Here is a 13985-nt window from a genome sequence, read left to right as displayed (position 1 = left end):
ACACACACATTTTTTAAAATTATCTGAGGAATCAAAAAAGGACAGTGTTCCAACTTACGGGATATGATTTCTTCTCCAAAACCGAGATGATCATAATTTCTAAAAAGAAATAATTTTTTTGGTGTTTATTCTCGTTTCGGGATTTAAGATATTGTGCCCTAACTCACGTGATATAATTCTTTTTCTCGATTAACGAGAAGAGCACCCTTCTTTAAATTTTTAAGTGATTTTAAAAGGATCATAATTTTAAATTTCTTTCCGAATTTTCAATTTTTCGACATTAAGACATTAATTAATTGATTAGGTACTAATTTTGGGCATGACGAGAGTGCTAATCCTTCCTCGCATGTAACTGACTCCCGAACCCGTTTTCCTTGAATTCCGTAGACCAAAATTATTGTTTTAATAAAATCAAAACGTTTTATCAAAACAATTGAATTGCAAGGTGATCCGATCACACCCCAAAAAATATCGGTGGCGACTCCCGTTTTTTATTTTCAAAATAAAAGTTGACTCGCTTCTTGTTTTTAAAAAGTGGTTTCGACACTAAACTTGGCGCAATCAACCCATGAACGCCTCTAATTATAATTTATCTAGTATGTTAGCAAGTCGATATAGTAATTTATCTAGTATATCGATTTTATCAATATTTTTTCTTAAAATTTTCGTTTTAGATTATATTGTATAAGACCTAAAGTACCATTTAATAATTAAATTAATGATTATAGTAATAGAAGGAGTAGGCTGATATAACATTAGTAGCTTGAGGATTGTAATTAAAATTATCTGAATTTTGGGACCAATTTAGAATAAGGTTAATAGTCTGAGGATGACTAGTGCAATCGGCCCAAATAATTAAATATATTTTAAAGTTAAAATAATAAAGAAGCTGAATCCAATAACTACTCCATCACCATCACTAATACAAACCCCAAAACTTCATTACGCTTTTGGCATTTAGATTCGACGGATCCACTCAACTGGACACAATGTAAAAAGGAAGCCAATGTAAAAGATTACTATATGAAGATAGAGAATTTTGGATTGGTACTGGTTACCCACCTGGAAACATGAAACATTAACTGCAATCGTACAAGCGAAGCTAGCAACGTTGAGAAGACAACATTACAATAGGAAGATAAAAAATCCCGTAAAAAGCATTATGCTACCGAAAACGATTACCAGGAAGGAGATGGAACATTTTTTGTTAATGTTTAGCAGCGTGGCAAACTCAAAGAGTAACTGGCTTGGTATAAGGAAAATTTGGATGAATAAGAAGACAACATTAAAAATGGAGGTTACATCAAATAAAATGTGTGCGCGTGTTTTGGAAAACTCATATGAATGTTCCCATGACCATGAGGAAACTTTAAATAAATTTATGAAAGACATCCCAAAGGAGAGAAATATTAGGAGAATCAACGAAGAGAATAAATGAGATGGTAGGAGAATTGCTGTTAAAAACAGTGCTGCCCAGAAGGTCAAAGTGTTGTAATACCAAAACAAGGAGTATTCAGATGTCCCATCATCTTTTTTGGAAACGTCCATTGCGGAGGGACTGGGTATGGGTGCAGTATTGAAGTCGGTTTTGTGCCAAAATGTGTGGTAATTGAGAGGCGGCTGATCTTGACTTAAAGAGACTTGGTATTTCATGGATGAGCTGTTATCAGGCTTATTTGGAGGGTTTAAAGAGGCTTCGAAAGTGGTTGTTATAATTAGCACCGTCACTACTAGAAATGTGTTACGCATCTCATGTGGCATACGCTTCATTCCTCGACCAGCTCTTGTTGCCCATTTTTGATGCCATGACGTCTTGTCTTTTAAAGATTTGATGTAGACTGAAGTGGAGGTACTGGGAAGCGAGGGAGAGGAAGCACTCAAACCTCCTGCTTTTCTTAGCATATCTATTATCCTATCCGCTTGCCTTTCATTCCATGGGTATTGTGATTGGATATCTAGAGCTGTTAATCCCTCCAAATTTTTGGCATTGATTTGGTCTCGACGCAGGTGTCCCAGCAATACTTTCACCACCTGTTAATTAGAAATTAATTCATGTAAATTACCCTTTTATCATGTACATATCAATAATTGACTTGATTAGGAAAATTAGCATATACCCGAGGTCTGTTTCTGATAGCTGCAATGTGTAGCACAGTGTTGCCATCAATGTCTGCCCAACTCAGTAGTTCATTCTCCCAATGTTGGGCAGACTCATGGCAGCTTCTTACAAGCCACCCCACCAGGACTTGGAAAGCTTCAGACATATCGCTTTTTACTGCAAGATGGAAAACCGTCTCGTTTCGAACAGTCACATCTTTTATGGCCTCGGGACAAACCTCGAGGAATTTTATCAAAAGATTAACATCTCCAGTTTGAATCACATGGTGCAGAGGAGTGAAACCCTCCCTCCCTTTGACACGAACAAGGCCATTGTCAAACTTGAGGAGTTGAAGCACTCCTTGGGTTCTGTTATTCTGCAGAGCCAAGTGCAAGGGGCTAAACCCAGCTTGGTTTAGCTTTCTTGCAAACGAGGGCTTTAAGTTGATCATCTCCATGATAAATTCAATATGCCCAGCAGAGGCAGCCACATGCAATGGAGTATGAAAAAAAGGCACATCATCAATACGCTGTAAAACATATGGATCATTCAGAATCAACTCATACAAGAGGTTAATATCTCCTGTTTGGGCAGCCTCTATCATCCTCCCATCCATAGCTTTTCTTTTGGGGTAATAAATTATGCAGTGAATTTTCAGATTACTGAAAACTGAGGAAATTTGCAACAAAACACAAAGAAGAAAGAAGTAGAAGACAACATGGAAATAGAAATAGAACCTATATTTTCCGTAAACACATATATCTGAACTGACCACAATTTATACTTGATTTGAACAGTACTGTAGTTCGAGGAAATAATTTTCTTCTAAGGTCCAAAGAAATTTCCAAGCAGCAAAGCCATAGAAAGAAGGCACCCTTAATTTTATACATGACATTTCCAACTATGAATTCTTGAACCAAACAAAAAGAAAGTTGAAGGAGTGATGAATGAATAAATTAATGCACTATTTGGTATATTGAAGATTTGGTCTCATGTTTAAATTTGTGTTCTCATAGTATATTCAGGATATATTAACAATGGTGTTATTATTTAGGTTAGTCATTTAAGTAATAGCGCATTCTTTTGTTTTTGTCACCAACTCTAATAATAATAATAATAATAATAATTTTGTCACTATAGTTATAAATAATAATATTTTTGGTTATTCATCCCTTAAATCATTAATAGAATATTGATGCAATTTTTTATTGATATAATAACAAATTTATTCCTCAATGTTTACACATATTATCAATTTAATTATAATTCTAAAAGAAAAATCAATTTAACCTTCAATATTTGCACATTATATTAATTTAATCTTGATTCTAAAAACTTCAAAAATATATATAAACATCCAAAGGAATATAAAAATTAAACAAGTAGATAAATATTCAAAACAATTTAAAAATAGGTTAAAATATGTCATAAGTCTTTGTACTCTTCAAAAATTTGAAATTTAGTCCATCTTCTTTTCAAATTTCAAATTTCAAGTCTAATTGTTAACAATGTTAAATATTTTCTTTGTTAAAATTGTTGGTGTGACATTTAAAAAAAAAACCTCACTTGGTAGCCATGTAACCAAAAAAGATTACGTTGTAATGAACTTGAATTTAACAAAAAATTTAATACTGTTAATAGTTAGATTTGAATTTTGAAATCTGAAAAGTAGATAGACTAAATTCTAAATTTTTAAACAGTACAATAACTTATGACATATTTTACCCATAAAAATATATTAAAACTTCAAAAAAAAACATAAATAGTATGTGTGATCCACATCAAAATCAAGGCCAATTCGTTGGTGAATTAGGGAAATATATGATACATGTATGTTCAATTTTAAATTTTACTTATCTATAATTTATGTATAATATATGTGTTTAATTTTAAATTTTTCTTTTTCATATCAAAACAATTTTTATTTTCTATCATATTATTAGATTTACATTTAAAAATAAAATACGTTAGAGTAAAATAGAAATTGTAATAATTTTTACATTATAAAAATAATTATAATTTAATAGAAATGATGATAATTGCACTTTTAAAAATAAATATAATTTAATTTAAAATTATTAGTTAAAATTTTTTGCTAATTTTAACATATATATTACTTGAATAGAAATCAAAATATAAAATATATAAAAAAATTATGAATTATAATTACTAATTAAAAATTTTGATATATAAAAGAAGTTAGGCTAAATTTATGGATGTAAAATTTAGTCATTACTTAATTAGAATTTTGAGCATCTTAGTTAAAACTTAATTATTACTAGAATTAATTAGTTAGTACATTAATTAAAATTTAATGTCTAAGCATTCACAACATCACAATTCTTATAGTTCCCTTTTGCCACTCCTTTTATGGTGTGATTCAATTTCTCTTCAAACTTTTTACATTGCCAATTTCTTGTTATATAATAACTGTCATGACATACACCCTAAAAACATCCTATATATATATATATGCAATTTTCTTTTTCAAATTCGACATAAAAGATCTTGATTTATTAATATTTATATCAATACATTGCATATTGAATTAAAATTTTGTGTAATTTTGAGATTTAATTGTTATTAAAATGATTGAACGATATATTTCAAAATCTATTAATATTAACAAAAAAATATTTTTTAATTAAAATTAAATAAAGTACATTTATAAAATTTTCATCATAATTTTGTTTTTTAGTTTAACTATTAGCCTTTTCAATAAAATAAATAATGATTTTTTTTTTCATGATATCAAGGTGGCTTCCTCGTTCACACCACGGGGCGCCATTTTCTTTAAACTTTTGACTATCAAAGGCATAATCGAATTAGTACTAAATGATTAAAAACTAAAATCCATGGAAGAAGCAAAAATATATACTTCAATTACCTGCCTTTTCTAACTTTTGACCACCATTGACGGACCATACCAGTCTTTAATTTTTGAATCAATCACACCCTTCCAATTTTCAAATCTTCATTATAAAAATATTATTAAATATAATTTCATGAAATATAAAAAAAAAATTGGAAGATGAAAATATTATTAATTTTAAGTACTTCTCTTTAAAAGTTTCAAGAGAAGAGATTGTATAAAATTGTGATTTCACGATCATTTTTATCTCCCTCTTTATTTTTAATTAAAAATATAAAAAATCAAGAAGAATAAAATAGATTTATAATTTTATACAATCACTTCTCATTTCATAAAATTAATGTTATCTTGTTGTTGGAATCTTGAGTATGAGAAATCAAGAACATAAATATACACACATTTGTCTTTCTTTAGTTCTCACTTTCTTTGAATAAATTTCTCTAAGTGACCTTAAACGAAAGAGAACAGCATCGCTTCTTTTCTTTTCAAAGTGGCTTTTTGTTCGCACTACTGCCTTTCATTTCTTTAAACGTACACTATCAAAATTTTATAATAATCCTGCACTGAAGGCCAAACCCAGAAAGATATACATAATATTCGTCTGCCATTTTCTATCTTTGTATTGTTTCCTTGTTGGCTGCAGTCGACGGACCATACAATAGCAGTAGTTTCCTTTCATTTTCTCTCTTCCTATTGTTCATTGATCTTTCCTCCCGACATGGATGAAAATTTAAGAAAGGCTGCTCCTACGTACAGGAAAGGCTAACGAATTATATAGAGTAATTCAAAGAAATGGAAATGTTTTGAGGCGTGTTGATGAGGTGGAGTTTATGGAGACTCCAGTACATATATCTGCAGAAGAAGGGTGCATCGAGTTTGCAATGGAGATGATGAACTTAAAGCCATCATTTTCTCGAAAGCTAAACCACCAAGGTTTGAGCCCACTTCACATTGCAGTTAGAAAAGGGCATAAAGAGATGGCGCTCCGCTTATTGGAGATCGATAAACATCTTGTTCGTGTCAGAGGAAAGAAAGGTAAGACTCCATTGCACTACTTAAGTAAAGTTGGAAACCAGCTTGGTCTGTTGGATACATTTCTAGAACCTTCTCCTGATTCTATCCAAGATGTTACGATTGAGAATCGCACTGCTTTGCATATTGCAATCCAAAACAATAGACTGGACGTTCTCCAACTCCTAATTCCAACGCTTAAGAGAAAAGACTATCATTGGGAAGTGGTGAACCGGAAAGACAAAGATGGCAACACTGCACTACACATAGCCACTATCCATAATCAACCCAAGGTTCGACTCAACTGCTTCAATAGTAATTAATATTACATAGATTTTTTTTTTTTTTTTGCTTTACAGACATGATTAATTGATTCTAGCCTTTTATATCCTAAACTGTCAATTGAACAGGTGCTTAAATCTACTATTAAATTGCAAGGCTGATAGGCATGCTACCAATGAAGTTGGTTGGACCGCACTGGGTGTTGCACAACAACATAATAACAGAGAAAACATAACTATTCTGCAGGGCTGCTTTATTCCAGTAGTTTCAAACTTTAAACGTAAGTTGGAGAAACAATTTGTCATGTATGTGACAAAAGCATCACTACTAATTTTTCAAAATATGGACGATATATCAGCCGATGACAGCAACGCCTTGCTAGTTATTTTAGGACTGCTTCTAACTGCAACCTACCAAGCCACTCTAAGCCCACCTGGTGGCGTTTGGCAAGGTGAAAATACCTCAAGGTCCAAAGGATCATTTGATGAATGGGTACAAGGAAATCAGTCATGGATGAATCGGAGTTTCTTCTCTTCTATATTTCAACCTATCTAGTGTTCCTCGTAACATTATTACTAACACTAGCTCTACTCAAAACTTTTCCCCATGAGTTTAGGACTGCACTTCAAGTTCTATTAGCGTTTCTTGCAGTGTCGTTCGATGAATCAATATCTTTCATAGCCCCCACCCATTTAACATATGCAATTCTTAATATATTTTCAGGAATTCTTTTCCTTCTAATGTTGTCCATGTGTATTGTATGTCGGGTGTCAAAAATTAGTGTTTCAATAGTGGGATGTTGGATATTCCCTTCAATCTTATATTATTTAGGAAATGGAATAAGCATGGGTGTAGCTCAAGGATTATTGTTATTCCCTATTTTATATGATGAATTCTGAAAAGGAACCATTTTAGTTGTTTGCTATTGTTTATTTGCAAGTGTTGACGTTTTCGACAATGGTATTAACTTTATGTACTTTGCTGCATTCATAGGATGTTGGCTATTCCTTAGTCTAGGTCGATTATGCATAATGCGGTGTACTCAATTTTGTAATACCCATTTATAATATGTCAATGTAGCATCTCCTTTATTTTATTCTAGTTTTTTGTTGTTACTTTTTTGAATGGGTTTATTTCATTTCGTTTATAATTAAATTAGATATATAAATGGATTAGAATCTCTCCCACGTGAAAAATAGTAAAAATCATAAAAAAAAATTGAAAAAATTTTCTTTAAAATACCAAAAAGTTGTAAATTTTTTTCATAAAAGTCTAAAATTTTCTAAAAGACCCTAAGATACACAATGATCTCTAAAAAATTTCATATGAATACATTTTATTCTAAAGATAATTATTGATATATAGATAATAGAATTTTTTTAACTCTACAATTGAGATTTAAATAAATATAGTAATAATATATATTGCTGTAATTCCTTCTTCTTTTTTACTTTCTTTCATTTAAATCGATTGCCTTTCTTTTTTCTTTTTGTTGATGTATAATATATGTTTATAAAATTTAAATTTATCAAATTATCACTGCTGGCATGACATTTCTATAGATAAATAATTTATTATTATTTTTAAAAAATAAATATTGCTAAGTTTCCATAACAAATTAAATAGTAAAAGAAAGCATCATTTAGTTTATATATTAAAGAGATATTTTTTAAAACTTGCAAATTAAATTTTTATATAATTGTAAAAGAGGTAATATATAAATTTTATATATAATTTTTTTTTCTAAATTAAAAAGTGTTTCTAATCCGTGCCTCTCTTGAAAAAAATGGTGCTATATCAAATAATAATCCAAGTAAACATTCCCTTTGCTTTTGTACGTACTTTACCTTTATAACGATGAAGGTTCTTCCTTCTTCTTCTTCTTCTTCTTCTTCTTCTTCTTCTTCTTCAAATTTTCTTCACATATGACATGCCTAAGAACTTTATCTAATTGTCTAGTTGGGTCAATCATTCTTTAACTATTAGCCTTTTCAATAAAATAATAATGATTTCTTTTCATGATATCAAGGTGGCTTCCTCGTTCACACCACGGGGCGCCATTTTCTTTAAACTTTTGACTATCAACATATCAAAGGCATAATCGAATTAATACCAAATGCTTAAAAACTAAAATCCATGGAAGAAGCATTTCTTTCAACCTTCACCACTACCAATAATATATACTTAATTTGCCTGCCTTTTCTTGCTTTATATTGTTTCCTTGTCGTCCATTCCGGTCTTTATAAAGCAGTTCTCCTTGCCATTTTGTCTCCTCCTACTATCAATCGGTCCCTTCCTCACAGCTGCTCGTACAGGAAAGGCTATTGAAATTGTATAGATTAATCTAAAGTGATGGAAATATTTTGAGTCCGCATTGATGAGGTAGAGTTTTTTGAAATCACTTTTTTTTTGAAGGATTAATGATAAAATTTAATTTAAAAAAAAAAGGTTAAATTCACCATATTCAGCTGATTAATACTCACTCTACATAAATAATAATATATATAAATACTAACTCTAAAATTAAAAAATAGTGCTTTGGTTGGTTGAGTCTTAGTTCTACTAATATCAGTATTGTTGTAAATGTAAAAGGACATGGGTTTGATTGACATCCTCCTATTTAAAAAAATAGTTAAAATTCTTGTCACATCCATTTAACAAAGTATTTGTAGACAACCTATTTACCTAAGCCTAACTCGACCCAAAATATGTACTTCCCATTTTATCCCATCCAAATTTAGTCTATATAAATTTAAAAGAATTCATACTCAAATCAATATTTCTCGTATTTACTTTATCTTTTTTTTCTCAAAACTTAAATAATACAATACGTATTAAAAAATTTAACCATTAATAATATATGTTATACTAATTAAAATTATAAAATAATAGTAAGACACCAATTTTTTTAAAAAATAACATAAATCACTTAATCTAAACTTAAGATGAACTTTACCAATGGAATAAACTTGATTTTATTGTTGATGACCATCAACAATACAAACCCGAAAACTTCGTTACGGTTTCGGAGTTTAGATTAAACGGACCCACTAAACTGGAACATACATAAAAACCATGTAGCCAATGTCAACGATCAGTACGAGGAAGAAGAATTTTGGTTTGGTAATGTTTACCCTCCTGCAAACATAAAACATGGTCTGGTATTCTACAAGGAAAACCAGCAATATTGAGAAACTAATATTACAAACAGAGGCTACATCATATAATAAGTGTGTGTTTTTATTGGAAAACTCGAATGAATGTTCCCATGACCATGAGGAAACATCAAATAAATTCATGTAAGATCTCCCAAAGAAGGCAAGTGTTTAGAAGAATCAAGGAAGAGAATAAATGAGGTGGTAGGAGAGGTGCTGTTAAAAACACTGCTGCCCGAAATGTCAAAGTGTTGTAAAACCAAAACGAGGAGGATTCAAGTGTCCAATCATCTTCTTCGGAAAAGTCCATTGCGGTGGGACTGGGTATGGGTGCAGAGTTGATGTCGGTTTTTTGCAAAAATGTGTGGGAATTGAGAGGCTGGTCTTGACTTAAAGAGACTTGGTATTTCATTGATGGACTGCATCAGTAGGGATTTAAATTGCGTTTGCAGTCACGTTTTTTGTCGTGTTACGTTTATCGCAATTGCGTACATAACGGATGGTATTGCGGTCACTACGGGTATCGCGGTCGTGAATTTTTTTAAAATTTGCACAACTTATTATAAAACATAATAATTATAATTATAATTATAATTATAAAAAGTCACTTTTAATGATTTTTAGCTATGAAGCATGGACACGGACACGCAATACGAGTACGACACAATACGGACACGGTGATACGGTAATTTTTAAAAAATGAGGACACTGATACAATAGGATACAACAATAAAAAAATATTTTTAATATATTTATATATTTTTTATGTTAAAATACTTAAATGAAAATATTTATATTTTATTTTACTTTTTTTTAATAGAAAAAGTCAAATAAAGCCCAAAATAAAATAGTCATAAAAGGCCCGAAAACAAGCTTATATCGAGCTAAGTAATAGAGGGTGCTCTAGAAACTACCTAATTTCAGCTGAAAAAATCTAAAGGCTAAGCTCCTGAAAAACAACAAGTTCTTGGAAAAACCCCTCTGTGCTTATCTCTTTTTAATTTCCAAGTTTTCAACAGACCCTTCGACTACCTCAGTCTCTTCCTCTCCCCAAAACTTACACATCCATTCAGTGACTCAAACTCAGGGAAACCATCTCGTAAACACCGCTATTCTCCGACCTTCAAGCCCTCAAAAGCCAACATTTCATCAAAATTTCAGTCGTCGTTCGTTAGCCACCATTTACTTTTCCTGCATCTATCACATGTCCGTTTTTAGTCACCTATTGTAATATTACGGGAATAGCGGCCCATTATTACCGCAATTGGCCGTTACTTGTTAAATTGCGGCTGCAATCCACCGTTATTGGTGTGACTCCGCTTCACACTGCTATTTTCAGCAGTAGCGCTTTTGGACGACACCGCTATCGCTATATAGTGGCCGCTATTCCACTACCCGATTGCTATTTAAATCCTTGGTCATCAGGCTTCTTTGGAGGGTTTAAAGAGGCATTGTAAGTGGTTGTTATAATTAGCATTGTCACTACTAGAAATGTGTTACGCATCTCATGCAATATACCCTTCTTTTCTAGACCTGCTATTGTTGCCCATTTTTTATATCGTGACATCTTTTTTATTAAAGATTCGATGTGGAATGAAAAGATGAAGGTATTGGGAAGCGAGGAAGAGGAAGCACTCAAACCTCCTAATTTACTGAGCATATCTACAATCCTATCCGCTTACCTTTCATTCCATGGGTATTGTGATTGGATATCTAGAGCTATCAATCCCTCCAAAATTTTGGCGTTGATTTTGTCTCGCCTCATGTGCTCCAGCAATACTGTTGAAGTTGGACTGTATGCAGCACATGAAGCAGCCAATGAGCAGACCATGCAGCACAAGTAATGCGCATGAAGTATTAAAGATTAAGCTTGAAGATCAAGCTGCTATAATATTTTCAGATGAAGTGCATGCAGCTGTTGAATTTCGGTTTCATTTTGATACTATAAGTAATGTTTTGTAACTTAGTCAGATTTGAACTAAGTAGGTAACATATTTAATATAATTAGGTAGTGTTTGAGTTGTTAAATCAGCTTTGATAAAGTCTGCAAGTTTAGTTTAACAAGTTTCAATGTAATTACTGGTAGTAGGTAGTTGTTTGGGTGAAATTTGTTTATGTTGTCCAATTGTATTTCTGATATATGTATTGGCATTATGCCATAAAAAAGGATGATAATGAATGAAAATAAGTAATTCATTCCAAAAACTCTTTCTTTTCTTTCATTTTTTGCTCTCCATGTCTGATTCTATTTATTTTCTCCAGCAAACATACAACATTGTTGCTCAAGCTTTTGTTAACCTTCATTCATCTTTGTCCAAAATCCCAACAATTGGTATCTAGAGCTCATTTCTTAATGGACCTGTTATATTTCAATCCTTAAAACCATGTCTTTCTCAGGTTTTTCACCAACTACACCACCTGTCTTCAATAGAGAAGGCTACCACATTTGGGTAGTAAAAATGAAGACCTACTTACAGGCATTTGACCTATGAGAGGTTGTCAACTTATATGTTGAACCAACACCTTTAAGAGCCAATCCAACAGTAGCTCAGATCAGGCAACATGCTGATAAATAACTAAAAGGCATAAAGCTATGTCTTGCATTCAAAAAAGTGTGTCGGATGTGATCTTCACAAGGATCATGGCCTGTAAATCACCAAAGCAGGTCTGGGACAAGTTAAAGGAGGAGTTCCAAGGAACTGAAAGAACAAGGCAGCAACAACTACTGAATTTGATAAGGGATTTTGAAAACATGAAAATGAAGAAGGAAGAAATAGTGAAGCAATATTCAGATAGAATTATGGCTATTATAAATAGCATTAGATTACTTGGAGAACAATTCAGTGAAGCGAGAATTGTGGAGAAGGTGATTTCAACCTTGCCTGAAAGGTATGAGGCAAAGATATCATCCCTTGAAGACTCGGGGGACCTAACCAGCATCTTATTAATAGAGTTGATCAATGCTCTTTATGCTGAAGAGTAAAAGAGAGCCAACAAATTGGAGGAGCATCAAGAAGGTACCTTCCAAGCCAAGAGCAAACCTGCCTCGAGCTCCTCAGCCTACAAAGGAAAGAAGACCTGGTCAAACAAGCCTAGAGCATATGGTGCAAGAAGATATCCACCCTGCCCGCATTCTAGAAGGCTAAGTCATCCGGGTGAAGTTTGTTGGTTCAGGCCTGATGTGTAGTGTAAATTCTACAAAAAGATTGGCCATGCTGAGAAAGTCTGTAAAAACAAAGGCAAGCAGAGATAAAAACAATCTCAACAGTCAAAAGCTGAAGCTCAAGTAGCAGAAAAAAGGTAGTGATCAAGAAGAATAAGTCTTTGCAATCTCTTACTCATCTGCCAAAAGAAAAGCAGCTAATAGATGGCTAATTGACAGTGGTTTCACAAACCACATGACTCCTAATGCTGCTATTTTCAAGTCAATTGACAAAGCTTTAAAACTAAGGTGAAGGTTAGAAATAGACACTTTAGCAAAGTTGAAGGTAAATGAGATGTGCTGATAGGCACTCCTACAGGTATCAAACTTGTTTGAAATGTCTTTTTTGTGCCTGAAATTGATAGAAACCTGTTTAGCATAGCTGATCTGTTCGAAATGGGTTATTCAGTGGTGTTCAAAGGCAAGAAATGACTAATTAGTTATCCAAGTGGATCCAAACTTATGTCAGTGGCCATGACTGATAGAAGCTTTGTAGTAGACTAGAATAAAAGCTCAGATAGTGCCTACACAGCTGTTTCAGATGAATCCAAGCTGTGGCACAAAAGGCTTGGCCATGCTAACTACAAGTCAATGGCTTAGCTAACCAAAGAATAATTGGTTGAAAACTTTGTTGATTCAATTGAGAAAGAGGAAGTTTGTGAAGTATGTTAGCTAGAAAAGTAAGTCAAACTTCCATTCCCTTCAAACAAAGCCTGAAGAGCTTCTGAAAGATTGCAGCTAGTCCACACTGATATATGTGGTCCCATGAAGACACTGTCTTTGAATGGCAGTAAATATTTCATCTTATTCATTGATGATTACTCAAGGTATTTCTGGATCTACTTCATCCAGCATAAGTATGAGGTAGCCTCTGTGTTCTGGAAGTTTAAGGCTACAGCAGAAATAGAATCAGGATGTAAGCTCAAGACACTGAGGTCTGATAATGGAACTGAGTACATGTCAGCTCAGTTTCAATCCTTTTGTGATGAAGCAGGCATCAAGCACCAGCTCACCAAAATTTACACACCTCAACAAAATGGTGTTAGTGAAAGGAAAAACAAAAGCTTGATGGATATGGCTAAATGCTTGTTATTTTAGAAGAATTTGCCCAAAACCTTATGGGCTGAGGTAGTTAACACTGTCGTATACCTCTAAAACAGGCTCCCAACCAAGGCTTTGGCTTAGAATACTCCATTCGGGGCTTGGTTTGGGTTCAAACCATCACTGGCTCACCTGTGGATCGTTGGCTGCATCTGTTATACACATGTTCCTTCTGTCAAGAGGGATAAGTTGGTCAAGAAAGCTCAACCTGGTATCCTGGTGGGCTATAGCAGTGTCAAGAAAGGCTATAGGATCTTGGATCCT

General features: G+C 32.8%; 2 protein-coding genes across 2 annotated transcripts; one reads left to right on the top strand and one right to left on the bottom strand.

Annotated features, from left to right (window-relative positions):
• Positions 1–902: 902 nt before the first annotated feature.
• Positions 903–2714, bottom strand: LOC107936450 (ankyrin repeat-containing protein BDA1). The gene is made up of 4 exons (XM_016869176.2): positions 2118–2714; positions 1499–2031; positions 1063–1102; positions 903–980 (listed from the first exon to the last, which is right to left on the bottom strand). Exons 1-4 carry the CDS (start codon positions 2712–2714, stop codon positions 903–905), a joined length of 1248 nt encoding a protein of 415 aa, XP_016724665.2.
• A 3086-nt stretch (positions 2715–5800) lies between these two features.
• Positions 5801–6818, top strand: LOC107936449 (ankyrin repeat-containing protein BDA1). Its single transcript, XM_016869175.1, has 2 exons — positions 5801–6274; positions 6420–6818. The coding sequence occupies exons 1-2, from the start codon at positions 5801–5803 to the stop codon at positions 6816–6818; spliced, it is 873 nt and encodes a 290-aa protein (XP_016724664.1).
• Positions 6819–13985: the final 7167 nt, after the last annotated feature.

This window comes from Gossypium hirsutum, chromosome D10, assembly GCF_007990345.1.
Source record: "Gossypium hirsutum isolate 1008001.06 chromosome D10, Gossypium_hirsutum_v2.1, whole genome shotgun sequence".
Taxonomy (NCBI): Eukaryota; Viridiplantae; Streptophyta; class Magnoliopsida; order Malvales; family Malvaceae; genus Gossypium; species Gossypium hirsutum.
Note: the sequence above shows the minus strand (reverse complement) of the source record. Positions and strands in the feature narration are given on the sequence as shown.

Excerpts from the sequence above, each read along its gene's own strand:
- LOC107936450 (XM_016869176.2), bottom strand. The coding sequence starts at position 2,714 with ATGGATGGGAGGATGATAGAGGCTGCCCAAACAGGAGATATTAACCTC. Across the intron at positions 2,032-2,117 it reads CTATCAGAAACAGACCTCGG|GTGGTGAAAGTATTGCTGGG; the intron begins GTATATGCTAAT and ends TCTAATTAACAG. Across the intron at positions 981-1,062 it reads TTAATGTTTCATGTTTCCAG|TTGAGTGGATCCGTCGAATC; the intron begins GTGGGTAACCAG and ends CATTGTGTCCAG.
- LOC107936449 (XM_016869175.1), top strand. The coding sequence starts at position 5,801 with ATGGAGACTCCAGTACATATATCTGCAGAAGAAGGGTGCATCGAGTTT. Across the intron at positions 6,275-6,419 it reads CTATCCATAATCAACCCAAG|GCTGATAGGCATGCTACCAA; the intron begins GTTCGACTCAAC and ends TTAAATTGCAAG.